Source organism: Oncorhynchus kisutch, linkage group LG3, assembly GCF_002021735.2.
Source record: "Oncorhynchus kisutch isolate 150728-3 linkage group LG3, Okis_V2, whole genome shotgun sequence".
Classification (NCBI taxonomy): domain Eukaryota; kingdom Metazoa; phylum Chordata; class Actinopteri; order Salmoniformes; family Salmonidae; genus Oncorhynchus; species Oncorhynchus kisutch.
Genome location: NC_034176.2, coordinates 28,793,418 through 28,806,694, shown reverse-complemented (window position 1 = coordinate 28,806,694; position 13,277 = coordinate 28,793,418). Strand labels below are relative to the sequence as shown.

The window sequence follows — 13,277 nt, the reverse complement described above, 5'->3', positions numbered from 1 at the left end:
AAATTTAAAGGGGTGTCCACATACCTTTGTATATATAGTGTATGAAACAAGGTATATCTAATACTATTGCCTTATCACAAATTCTGCACCTGTATTCCTATGATAATTTTTCAACAATAATGCAGTGATGGATATTGACTGAAATTCATTGACATTGCTTGAGCCATGTTTTGAAGCAGTATTACATGGCTTGAAGCCAGCCTGGAATAGCCAGCATATTTTAAGTCATTCACCTGGAGTCTCTCAGTTTTATGTGTTACTGACTATAGAGAATGCAACATTACAATAGATGTATAGCCTTGAGGAGACAGTTTCATCGGCTGTTTTTGACAACTCATTACCTGTCATTTCAGTGATGGATTGGAGAAGTAGCTGAGGGTAGGCAGGCATGGCACCAGAGACCACTGCCTCTGCCTGTGGTGACATAAACAAGCAGAGACTAATCATTAGTTAAAACATTGCTGGGAGACTGACATCTCAGTATCTCACCGCAGGGCAAAAATTGAAACAAATCCTCTGTGTGCACATGTCCGTCAGTCTGTCGTTCGCAGTTCAGGCCATAAAGAACCCAGTCTAAGAGAGAGCGAGACACCCTTGTCTGAGGGCATTGTCCTACAGCTGTGTTTAGGAAAGGGTTCAATTTATAGATTATGGATAACACTAATGAATGACAGCTATTGGTATTGGTTGCATACGTATAGAATTAGAATAAAACTCATAATTTTGTGTACAGAGCCATATTATTTTACTCTGCTCCATCAAAACTAGGCTAATCTGTATGTTCATAGCCTCTCAATCAGAGCTGATAAGGATGCTGAGCATGGTAAGCAAATGAGTGTGCATGTTGTCAACCATCGTTAGTGTGACACAGGAGGGGATACCCTGGGGAAAACAAAGAGGAGTGGATTTGGGACAGGAAGGCTGGTCAGTCTCCTACCATCTGGATGTTACAGGAATACAATGACTAATTGCTTACTTCTTCCATTTGATTTTTAGAATACCCAAACTACCAATTATCTCAATGGCAATCTAACTGTAGCCCTCCTCTCTCTCTTCTTTGTGGGAAGTGTGGTTAAGGACAAGGTAAGGTCTAAAACATAGAGTCACAGGGTGAAGGAACTTCAATGTGCTCTTCCAGGCTAGTACCAGAGCTAGAGGGTAATTGGACCATCCCTGGCACTGGTCCTCATCTCCAAAGCCACCAAAAACTGTAACCTACCTTGTGTATTTTTGACTAACTGAATATCCTAATTAGGTCCCAGGAGCTACATCCCATTACCTCGGAGTTAATTAAGCCTCAGCACTGTGCCAAACGGTGAATAAAGATGCAGTAAAACTGTGCGAGGGAAAGGGCTTTGGTGTGCTGGGGAGGAGGCTGACCTGCTTGTTTGTCGTTGTTATGGAACTCTACATTCCAGGATGTCTTTTATTTTTATTTTTTATTTATATTTGGCTTAAAATGTTGTTACCTTGGCACAGGTTCTCATTTTCCAGCATGGTTAGCCTAAATTCACCCTATTAAAGATGAACTAGTGATTCTTCCCCCACTATCGTCATGATATATTTATTATCCACAACTAAAGTGCCCAAAATACAACATATCTGTTACTAACTGATGAATGACCACTTCCAATATGTATCTTGAAGAACTTCATAGTGCCTCCATCAGCTGTTAAGTTTTAAAACTCCCAGCAAATAGGTTCCTTCCAACTTAGCATCTGCACCTGTATTTACATCTACCGGTTTGAATCTGTAGGAAATATGTACATTGTTTCAAAATTCATATAAATGTAACAATTATGTTATTGATTCATATTCAAAGGAATGCGCATGATCAGAGAGCGATGAAAAGAACACTCATCTTGCAGAGTGCATGGAAGAAAAGAGAAGCAGGCATTTCTAAGAAACAATCTCAAAGGTTTATTTAACATGTCAAAAGGAAGGTCACACACTTGGGAATTTAAAAGGGATCGTTGAAATTACTGAAATAATTGGCAAAAACTATGAATTAAACTCAATACTAACATTAAATCAGGTTTTTTCTTTTCCTTGTTTTTTCTTAAACATTTTATACATGGGTTATTTTATACAACTGGTTCATTGGATAAATGCATCAAAAGGAGAAACCAGTTCTGTAGTAAACTTTACAAAAAAATACACTTTGTTTCATTGAGAGTAGAAAAGGACGGGATCAAATATTGACCAATAATATTTCTTCCTTTTCATCATTTAAAAAAAGTTGTTCTAATATCTATTTTTTGAAAAGTAAAAGCAATATACAGCACAATAAAAGAGAAAGGAATTGCTTTTGTAGATTTAGTCAGACGATTTGGTTACCAAGGAAAGGGGCTGTGACTGGAACAGGGCATGATGGGAATGCAGGGCTGCTTGATGGAAAGGAGAGGGCGGGGAGAGCATCGAGTGGTGTAGGGAGCTGAATGGGATTGGCCGAGAGAAAATTGGTGCGGAGTGGCTGCCTGAAGTACCAATAGGGATAGAGATGCTTGGGTGGGACGAGGAGGAAGAGGAAGAAGATGAAGATGACGAAGAAGAAGCAGATCCAGAGGGCTTGCCAGTTAGGAAATGATGGTGCAGGCGTCCCTCTGGTTTGGTGGTGAGGGACAGTGGCTGGGCCTGCTCTGAGTGGGTGGCGGCAGGCGCAGCCGGGGAGGCCAGAGCTGCAGAGGGTGTGGCTGGAGAATCCAGCATGCTGCCGTGAGACGAGGCAGGGCTGTCACACATCTTCTCTGAGGGTAGGTACTGCACACACTGATTCTTGTTCCTGATTGAGAAGTCTGGGTAAACAAAAGGAAGGGGCTTCGTCAATATTGCTGTTAAAAAAGCCGACAATCGTGTCCTTCAACAGTGCCCATTTTCTTGTACACATGATAGCTGGCCAAAAAATACAAAACATTCACAGACAATGTACAGAACATGGAAAACCAAAAGGTCTTGGACAAACAGATAAACTTGAATTAATTTCTTTAAAAAAAGGGGAAGTTGCAGAAGTGAAATTAATAACAAAATGGCATATGCTTTTATAAATAAAACAAATCGGGCGGAAAAACGTCTGTGATCATATAAACAAAGTGGATGACACGTTAAATGCCTGCATGTAAATTAGGTTTGAGTGTTGTGCTGCAACAGACCAAACCACTGCGGGTAGAGTGGAGAGCAGTGGCCTGCAGTTCAGCCACACTGGTTCATAACAGCAGACATACCTGCCACAACGTCACTATTAGCAGTGAACCTCATATGCTGCTTGTCAAAGTATAGAGGGAATAGAGGAGTTAGTAAAGAAGGAAAAAACTGAAGTCAAAAACATAAAAAGGTGTTATTGCATGTTGTATTGGACCACTGCCAAGTCACATGACCAGCAAAGTGAAGCTTGAGGTACTATTTCACACAGGCCTATAGATGGAGTTCTTTCTGCCCTAAATCGAGAAGTACGAACCAAGAGAAGGACAGAGAGAAAAGGGCCCCTTACCCTCTGGTGTTGAGTCTGGCTTATTATCTCTCTTCCTCTTTTTCCGCTTTCCCTGAGCAGATAAACAAAACAATGTGTTTAGAAAAAAAACTGGTCTCTATCCAAGTGACAGCAACATGCTTCAGCACTACCTCATACAACTTCAGTGTATGAGAACACCAGTACAGCTATTATTACAGATACAGTATTGAATCATTTTTAAACCAAGTGGAAATGAGGGGGCGCTAAGCAACCCACATTTCCCTCATTGTTAAAAGATCCATGGAAAGATGTCCTACTCACATAGTTATCTCGTGCTGACCAGCCTGGGTAGAGTTGGGAGTGGAGTTGCCTCTCTTTTCTTGCCAGCTCATAGTATTTCGCTTGCTCTTCTCTTGAAAGTGAGTGCCACTGAACACAAACATGACAAAAGTCAGAGAACTAGTCGAAGCATGTACAGAATTTACATCCACAAACACATTCCCAAACTGTTGTGTGTTTGTGTGGTCAGGCAGTGTGCTGTGCTCACCCTTCGACCCAGTATCTGGTTGATGGCAGCGCTCTCCTTCAGAGTGCACTCAGCCACCACCTTGGCCCTCATCTCCTTCATGTACAGCATGAAGGCATTCAGAGGCTTCTTGATGTGGGGCTTCTTGTCCTCCTCCTTCTTCGCTGGGCCAGGAGACTTCCTGCTGAGACAACAAAACACACATTCAAATGTCACTTAAAATAGTCCTTTTGTGTGAGGTCTGATTCCCTTCCAGAAGACCTGGCTGACCCATTACAAAGGTCAGGATATTCTTGAATCCTGGCCCTTTAAATGGAACTATGAATAGAGACTGGATACTCAGTCAATCATCCATTTGAATAAGATCAGAGTATAAAGAGTTTATATGTTTGGCAATAAGTAAATGTGAAGAATCTGTTAGTTAATGGTCCTTACGAATGCATAGAGGGGCTCATGTGGTCATGACTGTTGGGCTCCTGCTTGATGGCTGGTGATACAATAGCAGGATGAGGGATGCCAGTCTGGTGCATGCCGTGAGGGTGGTGGGGCATCATGTGGGGGGAGAAACGGCTAGACACCAAGCTGGAAAACAACAAAGACAAACACCTGTTAAACTTTTCACAGGCACTTTTTGTCTGCCCTGTCATGTCAACTTCGACTGCTTTGACTGTCTGTCTGGAGTCTAGACTAAAGTAACATCCAAAGTTAGCTACCTATTTTTTTTCTTCTTCAAATAAAGGCTCAAAAACCCCTTTATCCGACCATGCCTGGAGAAAAGTGGAGTGTGTGGTAACCATGGTGACCAAGGGGCCCTGACACCTGAAACCACTTTCCTCCCTGTGTTCCAAACCATGGAGGGACTTCCACAGCTACCAGAACAGAACATTCAGATAACTGTCGGAAAATGAGAGTGGTGCTAACACAACACAATGGTACATTGTACATGGACAAAGGGGGAAATTAAGGTCCGTGCTCCTCTGCCACACATTCCTGTTAAATACATGATTGAATGGAAAATCCTAATGCTTCATAAAAATCTCATAACATTTAAGACAGATATGGTCCATGATTTACTATAGCCTTGCACCGTAAGTTTGTGAGTGTGCACAGACGCTTTCCTTGCTTTACTTCCCCAGAGTCAGGTGAACTTGTGGATACCATTTTTATGTCTCTGAGTCCAGTATGAAGGACGTTCAAGGTAGTTTTCCGAGCGGTTTCCATAGACTTCCAGTCATTGCGATAACGTTAGTTAGCAACTTCCATCAACTTGCACCCAGACAAATGGTATCCACAAGTTCATCTGTCTCCAGGGAAGTAGATAAAGGGCTTCATTGCCAAAATCCTGAAGTATCCCTACAACAGTAACAAGTCAAATTGAGGATAACCCCATAGGGTAAATTTTATGAAAATAATCTCTCCAATATTTTTGGACTTAAAACTATAATCTCATATGTAAGAGGGGCGGGCCTCTTTCAACCATTTGGTAGCAGCCCAAAAAAACAATGAGGAAAAGAAAATATAAAACATAAAAAGTCAAGCAGACATTTTGCTACATACTGTATGAGATACCGTACATAAAGTAATATACTTGTGACGAAACTGTCAAGTATTACCTGACACACGTATCAAGTCTTGTTCAAGGGGGGGCGGATGGTAAGACAAACTTTGTAACAATGTGGCAGGAACTGAGAGTACTATTGATCCCATTGAGACCCTGATGAATATTTCATCCCATACTAGCACCGGAAGGCTCGCTACAAATCTTTCACATTTTGACAGAGGGCAGAGAGTTAAACCAGATGGGAGTTGTCGGTTCAGATTAGCTTTGATTTGTCCTAATCGATTCTTAGCCCTTTCATCTTTGTGTGTGTGTGTGTGTGTGTAACAGAGCAACTCAGAACATTGGCCTGAGCGAGAAAAGACAGTGCTGTCTACCGGGTAAGGTTTTGAATGCCAATAGTCTGTTCGCTTTCTCTTTGGAAGGAAGGCTGATCTCATCTTTAGAAGACTTAGCCCCCACATTCCTTTGTAGTCCCTACCCCACTGGCTGTCCATGGTTGGATACCCCTGTCCTAATACTGTTATAAACTAATGAGCAATGACAAGATCAGAAACATGACTAGAGTGTAATGTAACCACTAGATATTGAATATCTCAATTTTTAGGGAGGGTTAGGGGTGAGTGGGTGACAAAAAGCACAGAGATCCACTCACCTGGACATGGATGCATTCATTGCGAGGGTGGGATAGGGGTGACGGAACCCCCCTGGGGGGATAGAGTACATGTGCTGGCCCTGCCTGAGAATGAGAGAACGAGAGGGAGGCAACAGTGAGAAGAGGATCCGACACAGCTGAGAGAGAACGCAGCAGTACTAATCCAGCCCTCATCAACTGCAATCCCCTGCGTGAGGAACAGCACCATTCAAATTGATTAAAGACCCATGGCAAAACCCATCGAATGTGAAGTATTTATCGTAAATATCTCAAATATGACAGTGTTTTAATATTTGAATATCAGAACGTGTTTTAACGTTTAAGAAATGCATCAGATTGTAGTCAATGTTTCTCCTATACTATAGTTGAAGTCGGAAGTTTACATACACCTTAGCCAAATACATTTAAAAACTTGTTTTTTCACAATTTAATCCAAGTACAAATTCCCTGTCTTAGGTCAGTTAGGATCACCACTTTATTTTAAGAACATCAAATGTCAGAATAATAGTACAGAGAATGATTTATTTCAGCTTTTATTTCTTTCATCACATTCCCAGTGGGTCAGAAGTTTACATACACTCAATTAGTATTTGGTAGCATTGCCTTTAAGTTGTTTAACTTGGGTCAAACGTTTCAGGTAGCCTTCCACAAGCTTCCTAAAATAAGTTGGGTGAATTGTGGCCCATTCCTCCTGACAGAGCTGGTGTAACTGAGTCAGGTTTGTATGCCTCCTTGCTCGCACATGCTTGTTCAGTTCTGCCCACACATTTTCTATAGGATTGAGGTCAGGGCTTTGTGATGGCCACTCCAATACCTTGACTTTGTTGTCCTTAAGCAATTTAGCCACAACTTTGGAGGTATGCTTGGGGTCATTGTCCATTTGGAAGACCCATTTGCGACCAAGCTTAAACTTCCTGACTGATGTCTTGAGATGTTGCTTCAATATATCCACATAATTTTCCTCCTCATGATGCCATCTATTTTGTGAAGTGCAGCAGCCCCTTCTGCAGCAAAGCACCCCCACAACATGATGCTGCCACCTGGTGCTTCAAGGTTGGCATGGTGTTCTTCAGCTTGCAAGCCTCCCCCTTTTCCTCCAAACATAACGATGGTCACTATGGCCAAACAGTTCTATTTTTGTTTCATTAGACCAGAGGACATTTCTCCAAAAAGTACAATCGTTGTCCCCATGTGCAGTTGCAAACCGTAGTCTGTCTTTTTTATGGCGGTTTTGGAGCAGTGGCTTTTCCTTGTTAAGCGGCCTTTCAGGTTATGTCGATATATGACTCATTTTACTGTGGATGTAGATACTTTTGTACCTGTTTCCTCCAGCATCTTCACAAGGTCCTTTGCTGCTGTTCTGGGATTGATTTGCACTTTCCGCACCAACGTACGTTCAGCTCTAGGAGAAAGAACACGTCTCCTTCCTGAGCGGTATGACGGCTGCGTGGTCCCGTGGTGTTTATACTTGCATACTATTGTTTGTACAGATGAACGTGGTACCTTCAGGCATTTGGAAATTGCTCCCAAGGATGAACCAGACTGGGGTCTTGGCAGATTTCTTTTGATTTACCATGATGTCAAGGTTTGAAGGTAGCCCTTGAAATACATCCACAGGCACACTCAAATTATGTCAATTAGCCTATGAGAAGCTTCTAAAGCCATGGCATCATTTTCTGGAATTTTCCAAGCGGTTTAAAGGCACAGTCAACTTAGTGTATGTAAACTTCTGACCCACTGGAATTGTGATACATGAATTTTAAGTGAAATATTCTGTCTGTAAACAATTGTTGGAAAAATGACTTAGTAGATGTCCTAACCGACTTTCCAAAACTATAGTTTGTTAACAAGAAATTTGTGGAGTGGTTGAAAAACGAGTTTTAATGACGCCAACCTAAGTGCATGTAAACTTCCGACTTCAACGTCAATATGAGATTTGGACTGTATGATTTAATGCTGTGTGTTACTCACTGTGGCACCAGCCAGCCCAGAGGATGAGGGATCTGTCCCACTGCACCTGGAGACAGGGGGTAGTATGGAGAGAGCTCTGATGGGTGGGGAGTCCGAGGAATGCCTGAAGGGAACACAAAAGGGGACAGTTTAAGCATTTAGGTCATTATACTAGTCACAGTTAAGGTTATTTTCTCTAAGAAATTAGCCAATGATTAAGTCAGACATACCTCAGTTAAAGTTGAATGCAAGCCATGCAATGCTTTTGGATCAGAGGCGGTATTAGGCAGCAACATGATATTCCATGAGGTTGTGTGTGTACCTGTCTTTGGGTCAAGGATCTCCGGGGAGAGGTGTGAGGGAGGGGTTCCGGGGGAGAAGTGTTCGTTGCTGTAGGTGATGAGGGGGGTCAGCGGGTGGACATGGTGAGCATGCTGCACCACTGGGACCTTGTTGGACTGTAGGAGAGACAAGAGGAACACACAGAGGGACTTTATACATGGGAAAGAGAGGATAGGTTAGAGCAGGGGTTTACTGGTATTCCTGGGTCTCCAAACACTCTCACAGAAATTGGCTCATTCATAACTTACAGATGACACAGTCTGGCATTTTTAACACGTTGTGCATGATGTTTGACATATTCATTGACATACATGTATAGCCTTCTGCATCATAATGTTCCAAATCCACCATGGAGCCAGTGAGCATGAAGGTACAGTGCATTCGGAAAGTACTCAGACCCCTTGACTTTTTCTATATTTTGTTGCGTTACAGCCTTATTTTAAAATGGATTAAATTTGTTTGTTAATATCTAAAAAAAATAATAATACAAAATCGTAAATATCACATTTACATAAGTATTCAGACCCTTGGTTGAAGCACCTCTGAATGCTATTTGTTGTCTGCTCACACTGCTATGCTTTATCTTGGCCAGGTCGCAGTTGCAAATGAGAACTTGTTCTCAACTAGCCTACCTGGTTAAATAAAGGTGTTCTCAACTAGCCTACCTGGTTAAATAAAGGTGTTCTCAACTAGCCTACCTGGTTAAATAAAGGTGTTCTCAACTAGCCTACCTGGTTAAATAAAGGTGTTCTCAACTAGCCTACCTGGTTAAATAAAGGTGAAATAAATCAAAATAAAAATATTACAGCCTCGAGTCATCTTGGGTATGACGTTACAAGCTTGGCACAACAGTATTTGGGAGTTTCTCCCATTCCTCTCTATAGATCCTCTCAAGATCTGTCAGGTTGGATTGGGAGCATTGCTGCACAGCGGTTTTCAGGTCTCTCCAGAGACGTTCGATCAGGTTCAAGTCAGGGCTATGGCTGAGCCACTCAAGGACATTCAGAGACTTGTCCCGAAGCCACTCCTGCGTCTTGGCTGTGTGCTTAGGGTCGTTGTCCTGTTGGAAGGTGAACCTTCACCCCAGTCTGAGGTCCTGAGCGCTCTGGAGCATGTTTTCACCAAGGATCTCTATGTACTTTGCTCTGTTCATCTTTCCCTCGATCCTGACTAGTCTCCCATTCCCTACCGCTGATAAACATCCTCAAAGCATGATGCTGCCACCACCATGCTTCACCGTAGGAATGGTGCCAGGTTTCCTCCAGACGTGACGCTTGGCATTCAGGCCAAAGAGTTCAATCTTGGTTTCATCAGACCAGAGAACCTTGTTTCTAATGGTCTAAGAGTCCTTTAGGTGCGTTTTGGCAAACTCCAAGCGGGCTGTCATGTGCCTTTTACAGGGTTCAGTCTGACCACTCTTCCATAAAGGCCTGAATGGTGGAGTGCTGCTGAAATGGTTGTGCTTCTGGGATGTTCTCTTATCTCCACAGAGGAACTCTGGAGCTATGTCAAAGTGACCATCGGGTTCTTGGTCACCTCCCTGACCAAGGTCCTTCTCCCCCGATTGCTCTGTTTGGATGGGCGCCCAGCTCTAGTAAGAGTCTTGGTAGTTCCAAACTTCTTACAATTAAGAATGACGGAGGTCACTGTGTTCTTGGGGACCTTCAACTCAATTTTTTGGTACCCTTCCCCAAATCTATGCCTCGACATAATCCTGTCTTGGAGCACTGTGGGACCTTACATACAGTACCAGTAAAAAGTTTGGACACACCTACTCATTCAAGGGTTTCTCTTTATTTACTATTTTCTACATTGTAGAATAATAGAAGACATCAAAGCTATGAAATAACACATATGGAATTATGTAGTAACCAAAAAAGTGTTGTTAAAAGTTAATGCGTTTGAGCTAATCAGTTGTGTTCTGTCAAGGTAGGGGTGGTTTACAGAAGATAACCCTATTTGGTAAAAGACCATGTCCATATTATGGCAAGAACAGCTCAAATAAGCAAAGAGAAATAACAGTCCATCATTACCTTAAGACATGAAGGTCAGACAATCAGGAAAATGTCAAGAACTTTGAAAGTTTCATCAAGTGCCACAGGAAAGGAAGACCCAGAGTTAGCTCTGCTGCAGAGGATGAGTTCATTAGAGTTACCAGCATCAGAAATTGCAGCCCAAATAAATGCTTCAGAGTTCAAGTAACAGACACATCTCAACATCACCTGTTCAGAGGAGACTACATGAATAAGGCCTTCATGGTTGAATTTCTGCAAAGATACCACTACTAAAAGGATACCAATTAGAAGAAGAGACTTACTTGGACCAAGAAACACGCACAATGGACATTAGACCGGTGGAAATCTGTCCTTTTGTCTGATGAGTCCAAATTTGAGATTTTTTTGGTTCCAACCATGTCTTTGTGAGACACCGAGTAGGTGAATGGATGATCTCTGCATGTGTGGTTTCCACCGTGAAGCATGGAGGAGGAGTGATGGTGCTTTGCTGGTGATCCTGCCTGTGATTTATTTAGAATTCAGGGCACACTTAACCAGCATGGCTACCACAGCATTCTGCAGCGATACACCATCCCATCTAGTTTGCGCTTCGTGGGGCTATCATTTGTTTTTCAACAGGACAATCATCCAGCACACCTTCAGGCTGTGTAATGGCTATTTGACCAAGAAGGAGAGTGATGAGTGCTGCATCAGATGACCTGGCCTCCACAATCACCCAACCTCAACCCAATTTAGATCGTTTGGGATGAGTTGGACTGCAGAGTAAAGGAAAAGCAGCCTTCAAGATGGTTGGAAATGAATTCCAGGTGAAGCTGGTTGAGAGAATGCCAAGAGTGTGCAAAGCTGTCATCAAGTCAAACGGTGGCTACTTTGAAGAATCTCAAATAGAAAATATATTTTGATTTGTTTAACACTTTTTTAGTTACTACAAGATTCCATATGTGTTATTTCATAGCTTTGATGTCTTCACTATTAATCTACAATGTATAAAACAGTAAAAAATTAAGAAAAACCCTTGAATGAGTATGTGAGTTTTATAATATCTCCTAGGTATAGGACAGACATTTCTGTTGTTTTTTCATTGTTATTATGGGGTATTGTGTGTAGATTGATGAGGAAAATAAATAATTTCATCGATTTTAGAATAATGCTGTGACGTAACAAAATGTTGAAAAAGGGTCAATGGGTCTGAATACTTTCTGAATACCCTGTATGTGGTTGGTAGTCACCGTGGCACTGAGTCATGTGTGTAAAGGTGATGGTGAGCCCCTATGTCTGTGTCTGCCTGTCGCTCTTCCTCCCTGGTAAACAAAACAGGCTGTGGCAGTGCGTGTGACTGGCCCTATGATGCAATCTGGATCCCCACCAAGGCACAGTGAAAGCCTGCGGATACATGCCAACACCATTACGGCCATTTAGTGGCGGAGAGAACTGTTTGTTCAGCCTAACAGGAAAAACAACAGGGCCCAATATCCAACAGTCACACCTGTAAGTACTCTAGGTACCTCAATGCCCATACACATGACTGGATCCCTTATCTCACCCACGTTACCCCTATACACATTTTTCGGATCTCTCATTGATTTGGTCTGAGTACACTACACTGGTATTAGATCTATCTATATGGTCTATGGGAATAAAATCCTATAAACACTCAAAGCACTCACAATACAGCATAAATCACAATGGGAGTTGGGAAATACACTTCAAGAAGTTTTTTGGAGCAGACTCATTGTTATTTCAGCTTTTTTAATAGAGCTGTGTGGTGCCAGAGAAACTCCAGATCCCCGTAGTCTGCTAGCTAACTGCACTAGAGCTGGCCAGGACAGCCAGGAGGATGATGATGATGATGATAATAATAACCAGCGTCTCTACTTTCATTAGGCAGCGTTCAGCCTCAGTCATTTCCCCTGGCTGCCCCGCTCAATGGAACGCTTGTTGGCCCAACTCGTCACATGGGAGGGTCAGCGGTGGGGGGGAGAAAGGAATCTTGTTCCTCCAGACCTAACCTTTCTTCAGTATCCCTCCCCAACTCCTTCTCAACCTCTCGTCTAACCAACGAGGTCCAGAAGGGAACAAGGTTTGCATTGAGACGGCTGTACGCTCTCTTACTTCACGCTGCTTAGAATTGTTCCAAATATCAGGCATGCTTTTTCTGCCCTTTTTTATATCAGTTCCAACCTTTCCCCTTTTTTAAGTCTTAGCAAACTTGTTTCTCCTGCTCCCAAAGCCTGCTTTCAGAAATGCCAGTTATGACGAGGATAATATGCAAAGCGAAACGAGATAAAATGAACTTAAAATGTTTAACGCCTTGTAAAAGGTGAAGTATACATTTGTTCAAAGTGCACATTAGGTGTAAACAAACAAAGAACCCATGATACAGATAAAGCTTTCATATTATATGATGGTTGCATAAAGCATTATTGCATTATGTAGAAAACCCAGTGCTCAAATGTCATGTATACTTTAGGCAGGCTTTGTTGTTCTACTTCATGTACAATGTGATACAATTTCTCCTATATTGTGGATGCTGTTTGAGACCTCTGGACCTGAGTGCCAACACATTTTGGGAAGCACTTCAGTGAGAATTGGAAATGATCGGCATTAATAATTTGTACTTTGGAATACACCAATCGCGTGTTCACTTCGAACGGATTTTTAAGTTTAACAGCGCCAGCTTCAACATGGATACCAGACTCTGCATTTTAGTAAAGCGTTGCCAAAAAATGTGTGGAACAGAAATATGTACTGTAGGTGTGGGCTGTTCACATGCAAAACCATTT

The 13,277-nt window shown here is 42.3% G+C and overlaps 1 protein-coding gene across 4 annotated transcripts in view; it reads right to left on the bottom strand.

Annotated features, from left to right (window-relative positions):
• Positions 1 to 1,900: 1,900 nt before the first annotated feature.
• The window catches only part of LOC109879721 (transcription factor 7-like 1-B), a 48,888-nt gene continuing 37,511 nt past the window's right edge, over positions 1,901 to 13,277 (bottom strand). For 2 of the 4 annotated variants that reach the window (XM_031820293.1, XM_031820280.1), the window contains 8 exons: positions 8,460 to 8,595; positions 8,159 to 8,261; positions 6,188 to 6,271; positions 4,410 to 4,556; positions 3,996 to 4,158; positions 3,770 to 3,877; positions 3,488 to 3,539; positions 1,901 to 2,795 (listed from right to left, as the gene is read on the bottom strand). In XM_031820293.1, the coding sequence (XP_031676153.1) occupies positions 2,317 to 2,795; positions 3,488 to 3,539; positions 3,770 to 3,877; positions 3,996 to 4,158; positions 4,410 to 4,556; positions 6,188 to 6,271; positions 8,159 to 8,261; positions 8,460 to 8,595 (1,272 nt within the window). In that variant the 3' untranslated portion in view covers positions 1,901 to 2,316. The remainder of the gene's footprint in view (positions 2,796 to 3,487; positions 3,540 to 3,769; positions 3,878 to 3,995; positions 4,159 to 4,409; positions 4,557 to 6,187; positions 6,272 to 8,158; positions 8,262 to 8,459; positions 8,596 to 13,277) is intronic. The other 2 variants (XM_031820299.1, XM_031820286.1) reach the window with 1 other exon arrangement.